The sequence below is a fragment of the Dunckerocampus dactyliophorus genome, chromosome 17 (genome assembly GCF_027744805.1).
Source record: "Dunckerocampus dactyliophorus isolate RoL2022-P2 chromosome 17, RoL_Ddac_1.1, whole genome shotgun sequence".
NCBI lineage: Eukaryota > Metazoa > Chordata > Actinopteri > Syngnathiformes > Syngnathidae > Dunckerocampus > Dunckerocampus dactyliophorus.
This window is the reverse complement of record NC_072835.1, coordinates 9546734-9559480: the sequence shown is the minus strand read 5'-3', so window position 1 is coordinate 9559480 and position 12747 is coordinate 9546734. Positions and strand designations below refer to the sequence as shown.

At 41.8% G+C, this 12747-nt stretch overlaps 1 protein-coding gene across 1 annotated transcript in view; it reads right to left on the bottom strand.

The window, feature by feature from the left end:
- The window catches only part of LOC129169822 (ephrin-A5b-like), an 86085-nt gene extending 73610 nt beyond the window's left edge, over nucleotides 1-12475 (bottom strand). The window contains exon 1 of the mRNA XM_054756655.1: nucleotides 11770-12475. Within this exon, the coding sequence (XP_054612630.1) occupies nucleotides 11770-11894 (125 nt within the window). The 5' untranslated portion in view covers nucleotides 11895-12475. The remainder of the gene's footprint in view (nucleotides 1-11769) is intronic.
- Nucleotides 12476-12747: the final 272 nt, after the last annotated feature.

Sequence of the window (12747 nt, the reverse complement as noted above, 5' to 3'; positions counted from 1 at the left end):
ATTTAAAAAAAAAACTCTTAACTCTTTATTTGAAATATAACCCAAATGGACTGCTTTTATTTATTTAAAAAAAGTTGTGTTTGCAATTTTTAAATAAAAGCATTTAAATTAACCGAACCGAAATTACATTCGAGTGTACCGCTACACCCCTACTGGTACGTGTATGCTATACCTGTATTACCATGTATTTTCGGTCTTGTGCCGAAGTGCATCTCTGACATGTTCGAGCCACATGAACCATCTCGAGCTCTGAGAAGCTCAGCGAGTGGTCTCCAGCGGGTGCTCACAGTCAGGACTAAACATGCTGAGGCTGCATTTCGGTTTTATGCTGCCAAAATCTGGAACAGCCTTCCAGAAGATCAACTCAACTCTGGCAACGTTGAAATCCAGGCTGAAAACGCTTCTATTCATTTTAATTAATGATTTTAAGAGGTGATTTTACCCTTCTTTTCAGTAAAGCACTTTGAATGACCTTGTGTACGAATAGTGCTCTATAAATAATAATAATAAAATAATAATAAACTTGCCTTGCCTTGCTTATTTATAAATTATGAGAAAAAAAATATTTTCAGAAATTAAAATATAAAGATAAAATTATTTTTTTTTAGCAAAAATTTGAAAAATGCGGAGCCGTGAATGCTGAATTGCAAATGTGCTGTACTGTATGATGTACTGTACATTCTACACACCGGATGAAAAGATTTGTCGGAAAGCGGGTTCGTAGCTTTCATCGGCTGCAGTAGAGTGAATTGGTGTGCCTAATAAAGTGGCCACTGAGTGAACTCTACAGAAATGTGCATTTGTGTTATAATTGTTGCTATCTGAGAACCTTGAGTTTGGTGCATGTTTTAGCACATATGCACTTGAAAAGAATTCAACTAAAATGTAAGAACTCAAAAAGTAAAACACAAAACCTTACTTTGGCAGAAGCCCTGCTCATCTTTGACGTTGTTTGACTTTGGCATTCCTCCCATCTCAACAACTGAGCTCACGCTTTTCCAGCCTCGTTTGGGGGTACAAGCAGACGCCTCCATATGAACCTTACTTGCGCCGCCTGTTATCAGCTTAATGGCTCTTTAGGAGCTTCTTGGAAGCAGTTTTAGGAGCTTTACTGCAGTCATTAGGAGGTAAGACTGATTAATGTGAATGGTCAGGCAGGAGCTGGCATTCTGAAGGAGGAACACAGAGGGGTGAAGGGTCCCACAGGAAGTGTTTTGTGTCTCCGCACAAAAGGAGGGCTGACCTCTTAAGCCCCTTAGAGGCTCTTTGCTAATACCCTCACCGGTGCCTACAAAGACACAGGGGATGCCATTTCACCACTCACATTTAAACAGCGTACACAAAAAGCCTCACCAAGATTCTAACAGCAGAAGAGTGAACCTCTGTGCAGCGGAGTGAGACTGAGATTAGGCCTGAAGAGTCTCCCGCTAATCCATTGACTGGCGCGCATATCAAACAGAAGAAAGCTAAAGTCACACAATATCTGATCCGGACACAGAGGGGGACTTAACGGGCCTTTTTGCTACACTGATCATCTTGGTTTGATTTTGTGAGCATAAGAAATCCACCATAAAACAACCACATCTCCTCTTTTTCACAGATCTTTCTTAACAGACAACGACAGCAATTCCCATTGAAGTTGGTGTAGGACTTTTCCTTTTTAATTTTGTGAACATGACTAGATGTTTGTATATTTTCCTTCATTTCTCAGGGCAAATAACATGCATGCTGCTGATCCCGGTCTTGGCAGAGGGTTCCACTGTGCCGACAATCTGCTTTTCAAGATTAGAAGAGTGCAACAAAAGCCCGAAAGATTGCAAAAATTGGAATTATTATTTCAACCCCGATGAGGAGGGAGTGTTCAGTCTTCCCCTTGCATTCATTGCCACGGATAAATTTGGCGCTACCTGTCAAAAAAGAGATTCTAATGGGACTGTCGATGCAGCTCGTCGTTACAACTTCGTACAGTAGATGGCATCACACCTGCTTCGAAACGCACCTCATACACACATACCGCAACTGACAAAATAAACCAACATTGTTTTTGGTCCAAATTTTGTATGTTTTCCTTCGTTTAAGTACGGGCACAAAGTCAAAAGCCATTTTCACCGTTGTAAAATAATATGTAAGCCATACCCAATCCAGGTCACAACTAAATAAATAACATAAGCTAATATAATCTAACAAGGGGTGAAACGTTTCCTCGACTAATTCCAGTACTTTGATAACAACAAAATAATGGCCGACGTCACCAAAGCAAGATTAAAGAGGCGAGAGAAAACGACAAGGAAAACCGCAAAAACAGACAGAAAATGTGGAAAGTGTGCGAGCGTTTCAGGCTAAACAGCGAGTGTAACACCGTGACGTGTAACCGTTGTAACGCAGCACTTACACACCTCAAAAGTGCATCTCCGATGTTGTGTCATCTCCGAAGACATCCAGAATGGAGCGGAAGACCCGAGACAAAGTAAATTTAACATAGCGCAAATCAGTGTGATGAACGTGAATGTACCTTACTAACACAACATTAGCCGTGTAGAGGGCTAGGATTCTCTTCACGGGTCCCTGACATGATTAATCAATCTTCAAATATATCATATAATGTTTGTAATTATTGTCTACATTGAAAGCAAACAGTAAATTAGCAAAAATGACATTTGTAGCTCATGGCGCTAGCCATGACGAGCTAGTTGTCACAGCTCGGCCTCATTTCCGGTGGTAACGTCATCAGGGTTCAGCTACCCGAACATAGAGGTATACAGTACGAGACATAGGATGTTTACAGCCATTAGAGTGAAGATTTTGAGCGACGTGTCAATAGTTTGAGGAGGAAGAAACATTTGGAGATGAAATAGAGAACTTGCAGAACATGGACTTAATCTTTATGACATAGAGATGGAGATCGGTCGCCTTCAAAACACTGAATGGTACGTTACTCTGGGGATGCTTTTTATAGCATTTGTTAGCATAAAGTTTGTTTTAATGTACATGTGGCCTCACGTTGATGATGAATGACGCCGCGCTAGTTCACCATGAACTACAAATATCATTTTTGCTAATTTACCGTTTGCTTTTAACAAATCGAACAATACTGTGTAATGGAACAAGGAAGTAGGTGTATCACTCTCCGGTCTAAGTTTAGGGTTCATAAATGCGTAGCCATCAACATAATGTAATACATCATTTAGTCTTTGTGATGCCAATTAACTAATTCTAATTCCTCTTCTTTTCCAGTAAATGATTACAGTCTTGGATGGATCCATGTATCTCACTACAAAGCGCCATTATGTACTTCCGAGCAAGCAGCTGAGCTAACAAGTAGCATTCTAAACATGATAGTTCAAGACATGCGCCCCCTGAGCATGGTGCATAAATACAGTTAGTTCCTATGTAAAATGTGAATTTAAGAAATAAAACTGTTGTTTTGAAAAAAAAAAGCAAAAATATGTTTTATCCGATGACTCCATGAATCAAAGGAATTTTCAGTAGAATACTCCATTACTAAAACATTCGATAGACGCAGCCCTGAATCTAAAATATGTCTAATTTCAACATTCCTGACACGAGGAAAGAAAGAAGACAGTAGCACTGTTTTATGACTATATACGGGTGGAAAATGGGTAATAAAAATCAATGAATGAATGAATGAATGAAGATTTTGCAGTCCAGGAAGAATTGGACGCTGATAAGTGTCCTTAAAGCGCAGCAGACCTGAACTGGAGCATTCACACATCTAAAAACAACACACAGTTTCACACATTTGCTGCAACCTACTGTGATGTCATAGTAGCACAGTATGAGTAAATAGAATGGATGATAAAAACGTACTTTTGCTTTAGAAATATTCATCATTTATTCATTAATGACATTACTTTTGGTTTTCTTTTTTACTTTTTGCCAAGTTAGTATGGTTTGTGTGAAATGTAAAATGTCCAAATTATATTTAAAAAAAATATATCACAACTATATAACATATATATACAAAATATAATATATGTATCAATGCTAAGCTAGAAATGTTTTGATTCACTTATTTGAAGATAGTAACAAACATTTCCATAGTTTGTTGAAATAGTCTGAAAAATACTGCCCTGTTTTCTGGAACTGTGCTTTTTATAAGAATAACGCTTGATATATTTGGTTAAAAAACTGGAAAAAAAAAAAAGAAGAAAAGATAGCTCCATACAGTGCCGCAACAAGCCGTTACTTTTGCCCTAAACGAGTCATCCCGCCAATCCCGCCACACCGAGTAACCTCTCGTCACTAGTTCCTGTCAATCAAAGCCCAGCCGCCCCAGGGCCTTGTCTTATTAGTCAGAGCGTAAAAAGAGAAGGTTGGGGTCACTCCTCTCTGCAGGCAGGGTCATCGAGAGCATGAGGAATGACGGGCGTCACCACAGGGCCACTGAGCTCCCAATATAAAACCCAAGGCCTAATGGATCTGAAGTTTCACTGTCTTCAAGTAAATGTAGCAAGGATCAGGAGCCACAGTGTGAGACCAGCAGCTGTTACATACATATTTCGCTCGTAATATCATTATACAATATTTCTATCATTTAAGACTCAAAGTTTAATCACTTGTTCATTTTTATTATCTGTTCTGTCGACCACTTAGAACCATGCTGGCCTGAAATCTGCTAAAAAGTAGCCAAATTATTAGAAACAAAGTTCATCCTGGTCAGCGTCACAGGTGACCTGGAGCCTACCACAGGAGTGGGGTGGACTAATCCTGGACTAAACAGATGCCAGCTAGTGTGGCTGTATAGCATAGTATGTTGTGTAAAATTCACTCCCTGACACTTTAAGAGCTGCGCTGGACAATGAGTTGACAGACCAGGGCTTTTAGCTCATTGGCCACTTAATAGGTGGACGCAAAGACTGGGAAAGGTGCGAAGGTGAGAACCAAACGTGTTGGAAAGAAAACTGGCAGTATTAAGCCTTGAACTCTAGCAGTTTGGGGTCATATTCTGGGAGGAAAGGTTCCATTTAGGAATATTCAGTAGAAAACAAATATAGATTTCATCTATATTCATGGTTATGTTAGTGCCAAATGTAGCCAATGAGTGGAAGTCTTCTTCGGTCTTAATTTTGAGCTGAGGCCCAGCAGTCGGTGTTAATGGCGTAGAACGCAGTTAATAAAATGGAGGATAAACCCCAGATTTAAAATAAAAAAACATTATCCTTTTAACCGGTATTGATACTTTCTAAGGCTCCTGGGCAGGAAATCACATTCATTCAGCTTTCTTTGATCCTCATTGTGAGAGTGACATTTCCTCAGTGGACACGCTGGTTCTGACCACACCATGTGACGTATAGCCTCTGGCCTCTTCCAAGGAAGCTCCTTTCACCTCCATGACACTTGTTATAATTCCCCTTCCCCACCTCGGATAACACATGCCCACGCTGCTCCGTCGCCTTCTTTCTCTCGGTCTGTCTCCCAGAACAGTTAAATGCTGGCTACGGGCTGCTGAGACAACAATAGCGGCCTTTCAGACGGAGTGTTCCGGCGCTGGGAGAGAACCTCAGTCCTGAGACCCAGTCAATATTTGGACGTGGTTACCTTTTTGTATCCGTTTTTAATCCGAGTGGAACCAAGCGTCGGGGAGCCGGGAAAAGGCTGACGGACGGGGGGTTGGGGGAGTGAGGGTAAACACTTGAAACAATGCAAACGGGCCAACTCACAATATCACCCCGTCACCCAGGGAAAAATGGACTATTGTTCTTTTAAGTGAAGATTAAAAAGATGGCAGTGAAAGGAAAGCAAACAGAAGTGGTCATTGCATGACGGAGAGAACAGGGACGAGTGTCAAGTTGAGGTGCTCACATTGTCCGAGTATACGCATGTGGCACTTCCTGTGAAACGGAACCTAAGCCTACCGTCACACTCTTATCTGAATTTTAGACTACTTTACCAGATCACAGATCTTGACCACGATTACAGCAATGCCTGCTGACATCCCGAGATTGAATACGGTTTGTCGTGGTACTGATGCCGATTCTTTGGGAAAAAATGAGTAAGACTTTCCGCTAGAAAGTCAGCTGAATCAAAACAATTGTCCTCCAAGAGATGGGAATCTCTCAGGCCGGAGGAAAGGTTCCAGGACAAAAAAGCATCCCAGGAACAAGGGAGGACATTCCATCAGACATTAATAAAGGAAATATACGGAATATGAAGGGAGTTCTCAGTCCATTAGAAAGAGAACCCAAGCAATGGCAGGAGGATAAAAATGTCTAAAGGACTTTAATGGAGCACTATGGCGTTTGACATTTGGCACAATTTTGACACAATCACAGGGCTTTTGACGACTTGAAAAAAGATCTGGAAACCTGGAGTGACGCTGAGAAGGGAATGGATTTTGAGCTGGAAGGATAAGAACTTAACTGCATCAACAGAAAGCGCAAAATCGGACTAACTATGGAACAGACTGAGTGAAGAACTCAAACAAGAAAGTTTAAAACAGGGTACAAAAAAGCAGAATGGTCAGAACCATTGTATAAGATTGCTGAATTTCTTCATTCATTCATTATTTTATAATATCCACCCATCCATTTTCGATACTGCTTGTCCTCACTAGGGTTGCGGCTATGTTGGAGCCTATCCCGGTTGTCTCCAGGCGAGGGGCGGGGTCCACTCTGGACTGGTCTGGAGCACATACATAGACAAACAACCACTCACACTCACATTCACACCTTTGGACAATTTAGAGGCTCCTATGAACCTCACATGCATATTTTGGTAATGTGGGAGAAAGCCGGAGTACCCGGAGGAAACCCACGCAAGGGAAGAGCATGCAAAATCCACACAGAGATGTTACAATGTAGATATTTTGTAACTATTTTGTAATCATTGTAATAATTTATTTTAAGTTATGGGTCTACTCACTCACCATTCAATGGGCAGTATTTTCCTGAATAAATACATTTGTTATGTCTTCAAATAAGTATTATGGATTAATGTCTTCAAATTAAATGATCATTTATTACATTTTTTGTATTTATTCATTCATCACACCTTGTTTCTGCCAGTATTTATTCCTCTGTTTATTCTTTCATTATTTAATACCTTATCTATTTATTTGTAACACATTATGTATTATTTTCAGTCCCTATTAACACGTGTTATTGTAATTTAACATGTTGAAAACAGGAAGTAATTGCTGAGATGCGGGGAAGGGGTAAAAATAGATACACTGTACTTCTTCCTACTTCTTTTCAGGCATATTGAACTGTACAACCATAAGACACTCCTAAATGTTTGACATAAACTAAGCCATGACCATAATAACAACAACACAAACACGCCAAGTGTGCACTGAAACTGACCGGATGATCCAAGCTCTATTAGGTCAGCAACGGCACTTATCAAACATGAGAACTGGCCACTGAAAAGACTCTTTGATTACAGGACAGCAAACTAGCTTGCATCTGCTGCGGAAAGCTTTGGATGACTATTGTCAGGGATTAAGAGAAACCCCTGGGGTGACAGTGCTCTGGTAGAATGCCGGGATACCTTCTTCCCCAGCTGTCCGCTTGTTAGTCCCACCCAATGAGCTTCTTTGATGAGGAGGGTATCAGTTTCCATGGCGTTGGAGACACAAACAGCTTGAGAGATTAGAAACGGAACCCTGCCCCAAATTCTCATGCTGATCCCACCTATCAGCAACAAATAAACACCTTAGGTCACATCAGCGCCTGCGTGCGCACCATATGGACCCGGGTGGCTTTTAATGAAGCGGCTAAATAGCGGCTGAGCGGGGAATTCACTAATAGCTCCTTGTCAGAGCAGCAGTAAATGCCCCACTCACACAATTTATTTCAATGGTGGCTTACCGAAACAGACGGCGAAGCTGACGATGAACATGTGCGGCTCGTTTTTCTTACAGTGTTCCCGCCACAAAATGTACCGCTTTTTAGGTCACATATCAAAGACCGTGTTTTGATTCTTCCGCCCGATCTGATCTATAACAGCATGCCTACAAAATGTTTTATGTGTTGTGACAAATGGGTTCTGGCAGTCTGTCATTTATGTACTGATGTTTTATGGATTTTTAGGAGGAATTTGTGCTAGATGACACAAAAAAAAAGACCCACTCGTCTTTGCGTTTTTATGAAAACTGTATGTTTTAGATCAGGTGTAGTTTAAGTTTAAAATGTAGATATTTATTACTTACCATACCTGTCAACCTTCCTGTTTTCCCAGGGGAACTCACATATTTTCCGGTATTGTAACTTTCATGAAAAAAAAATCCTCTCCGCTACTGCCGCCAGAGCAGCACAGCTGGCGGAGGGTTGGTCGGAAGCGTTGTGGAAAGTCCAGAATTTCCCTTATTTTCACTCATTTTCCCTTATTCCCCTAAAAAAAAATCTGTATTTCTTATTTTCAAATGCAAATGTTGACAGGTATGTTATACTTAGTCTGAATGTGACACACATTTCATCGAGGTGAAATTATGTTTATTCATATGCTACTTTGTATGTTATCGTGTTTTCCCTCACAAACTCCTAATAATTTAAGACAGGGGAGAGATTGTGGGTTTGTACTGTATCTCCGTTGGAACATCTCTGTGTGGAGTCTGCATGTGCTCACCGTGCGTGCGTGGGTTCTCTCCGGGTACTTAACTCCCACATTCCAAAAACATGCATGTTAGGTTAACTGAAGGCTCTAGATTGTCCATAGGTATGAATGAATGGTTGTTTGTCTATATGTGCCCTGCATTTGGCTGGCGACCAGTCCAGGGTGTACCCTGCCTCCCGCCTGAAGACAGCTGGGATAGGCTCCAGCATGCCTGCAACCCTCGTGAGGACAAGTGGTATAGAAAATGGATGGATGGATTAATGATGAATTAGTGTTATTTTTAGAATATGTCAAAGGTTAATAATAAATGAACTACGGGCCGAAAATGCCCCCAGGGCCGCATTTTGGACATCCTCGACTTAAAATAATAACTGCAAGAATCCCAAATGACTGCCCAGTACCAACATCTCACAATCACTGTGCTGCTTTTGTATAGCGTTTTAACAATTAATCAATGAGTCGATGATTAATCGACTATCCAATTAATCGACAACTATTTTGGCATTTGATTGTTTTTTTAATTAAAAAATGTAAATATCCTCTGATTTCAGCCTCTCAAATATGTTAGCTTCCGTAGTCATCCATGAACGCAGACATATTATCTTTGTGTTTTAGGCAAAACAAGATATTCACACATCAGCTTTGACTTTGGAAAACAGTGATCAACATGTTTGCCTCTTTTCTGTCATGTCGCAGAACAAAACCACTAACTGTGAGTGTTTGGTTCATGTTGATTTGGTCCGTCTACCGCCTAATCGATTACTCGATTAACCGAAACAACAAGCTCCAGATTCATCTACTAAGAAAATAATTGTTAGTTGCGTCCCTACTTTCGTATACAACCTGGCAACCTTAAGACCAGCAAAATGACTGCATCTTGGTATTAAATCATGACCAAATCATTGTCTTTGAAATAAAAAAGAATGAAAAACCTGCTTGAAACTGCTTTGTCCCTGTAGGAACTTGTACAAGGGCAGGTAGGCACTACTCTATGTTGTTCTTAAATGACAGAAATGCGCATTTAACCACGTCTTTAAAGAAACTGCATTCCTAGTATTCCCACGCAAGCATCTTTTCCAGACTTGAAATCTGCATAGCAACGACAGAACGGCACCCCTCAAGAGGTAAACTGACTCCGAGGGGAGCAAACAATGTTAAACAATTCCAAACACTGTTGGGCTGCTGCATCTGCACTGGAGAAACCGCTCAACTGATAAATTGCAATATATTATGAGGATCTGGCATCTTTCGAAGAATATTCCCAGATACTAGATTTCTCTTTAATTCCATGAAGTTATCATCCTGAGTGAGCAAGGAAAAATGTTTCCCACACATGACAGAGTTGCAGGGCAGCATGGTGGCGGAGTGGTTAGCACGTCTCCCTCACAGTGTGGAGTTTGCATGTTCTCAACCTAGTCCCACATCCCAAAAACAGGCTAATTGGAGACGGTAAATTGCCCGTAGGTGCGAATGTGCGTGTGAATGTTTGCCCAAACAGTGCTGGGATTGGGTCCAGCTCAACTGCAACCCTAATGAAGACAAGCGGTATAAATCAGTCGGACGGAAATGTGAATATGGATGTATGTTTATCTAAATTACAATATATTTGTGTTGCTTCACTTCTTATTTCATTTCCAAAGCTCCTGTTGGTATTCTACTGCTACGCCGGATGCCGTTTCTCTTCACTTTGGTCAAAGATACAGCTGAGGAGCAGAAGCAAAAGAAGGGGGTAAAAAAAAGCTAATCTAGAAGTTGGGAGTCTATCGCAGCTGGGAGTCTATCGCAGCAGGTTACCAGGCCTCCAACAGAGGATGTGGTTCCATTAAGCAGCAGGGTCATGGGGTTACATCTTATGTGGAATACTGTCGGTCAGGAGCGAGCAAATTTTTAGAACGGCCATCGCTTATATTATGCAGCCATGGTCTGGTTTAGATAGAAGTCATGAATGAGAAAGGGACACAGTCATTTAGAGTTACTCATTTATTTAGATGCCTTTCTACCAAAACAAAGCCGAGGCAGGGTGCCGTGCCGAAACCATGACCGGGCCCCCATAGCTGGCGGTGCTGCCCCGGTTTTGACCCTGACAACGGGTCCCCTAACCTGCAGCCCGCCTGGTTACTACCAAGTGTGTGACCTCAGCATGTGTGGATCTCTCACAAGATCCAGCATCACGCTGTGTCTTGGCCGCTGCTAAAATACCCATGTGCCCCCTTATTGTCTGCCCCAGCGTGGGATGGATGGAGGGGGGCGAGATGGGATAAAGGGGGACACTTGGGCATGAAGGGAGGCGGGGGTGGGTGGCTGCCAAGTAACCAGACTTGGGAACAGTTTGAAGGCCAAAAGAGAAAAAAAAGGCGACAGCCAGTGAGTGAGACCAGGAGTTACGGGTGACACTTCAACACTGGGAGTGAACAAACTTTAAATGACAAAATGTAAGCAAATATTGTGTAGTAAAAGACACGGTGTGAATGAATTATCAGTATGCAGAAGGGGTAGGATTCAAAAAGAACCCCAGCAAGAACCCCATCGGCTACCTTTGATGTCACCTCTACATTTGCATTTGTATCATTAACATCCTGTCAAAGCTCTGCCTTAGGGTCTTGGTGACAAACAGCAGCCGCCTTGTTAACTATTTATTATACTTAGAATCTCAGCAAACCAGTATTTTGTCCTCAAGCAGGTATCGATACAAGGCGCAAAGAAAAAGAACGACAAGTCTGACCAACTGGGAATAAAGTGACTGACTCATATTAGGTAGAACAATGAACTTTCACTACAACTTAATTCTAAATGCTTTAAAAATATAACTTTACAATTGTTTTAATGAGGATAAAACCCTACTTGAAACTATGCCTTCTGTCACTGATGGCAGCAGCGGAGGAGACCCAGCATTATTTCGTTTCCACACACTCTGCGCTTGTTTTAATTTTACGAAAGTGGAGCAAAACAAGGAGTATTAAACGCGTAATGGCGCGTAAAAGCGCAACAAGAATGACGGAGCTGTTAATAACATGCACGTGTCTCCGCCTCACCAGTGTTTGTAACATCTGATGCGCTTCAAAAATCACAGCAACATCAAAGTTTTTAACCATGTTTTGTTCCTGACGTACTAGAATGTACGCGTTTTAATTGGTAACACGCAGCATTTTAATGCATCTGTGTCCGTGCAAAGAAAGCCAGCGGAGGAGCACTTACTTGGGGTTGGTGCGGTTCCAGAAGACGGCGTAGCGGTCGGACACCACCTTGGAAGCCGGGTCCTGGCCGAACACGCACATCCCAAAGACGAGGACGAGGAAGAAGATCATGTCCACCTGGGGCATGCTTGCAATGAAGCCAAACTGATGGAAAGTCAGGTTGAAGGTTGAACGGCTTCTGATGGATGATGCTGGAAGTTAAGTCCGCTCACTTCAAAAGTTCATCTACAAATCAATTTCTTGGGTAAAAGTGCAGTTTGCTCCGCTTTCAAAGTAAAAAAAAAGAGAAATCCACACTCACTTAGTTTGACCAAGTTGCGCAGCTAAATTCTTCGAAGAGGCGCACTTGTGAGCGTATAACATAAAAAAGGAAAAAAACAGAATCGATGTTCCACAGAGTAGAGATAAAGCGTGGAAATGTTGTCCTTATGCTATCATTGTCATGGAAATCCTCTCAGCTGTGGATCTCCTGCCGGTGGGACTCGCCAAGAAACCGAAGAGAGCAACGCCAGCAGCGGCGGATCCGCTAGAAAGAAATGCAACCAAAAAATACTGACAGAAAATCAAAGTCGCGCTCGTTCAGAAGCACGCAGTGTCCTCAGTGGAATGTCCACGGTAGATGCCACACGACCGATACCCTGCTGTCAAGAAGCGGTGCGATCTACCTGGAGGAAGCAGACCAAGTGTGCGCTTCTGATCTTGCAGCCATGCTTCCTTGGACCCTCCCCCGCTTCCTTCACCCTCCCCACCCCCTTCCCTCTCTCTCCCTCTCTTTACTCACTATGGGGATGGGCGATACCGCACATTTTTGGTATCGACACAACATCACGTCAAAACATACTGATTTTTTTTTCTTTTTACCTGGAATAATTCTGTGATTTATTTTGATTTTAATTTGTTGATGTTGATTACAATCGCAATAAAACACAGGACGAATATTTAACACAAACTAAAACTTATGAAATAAAGAGCAACACAA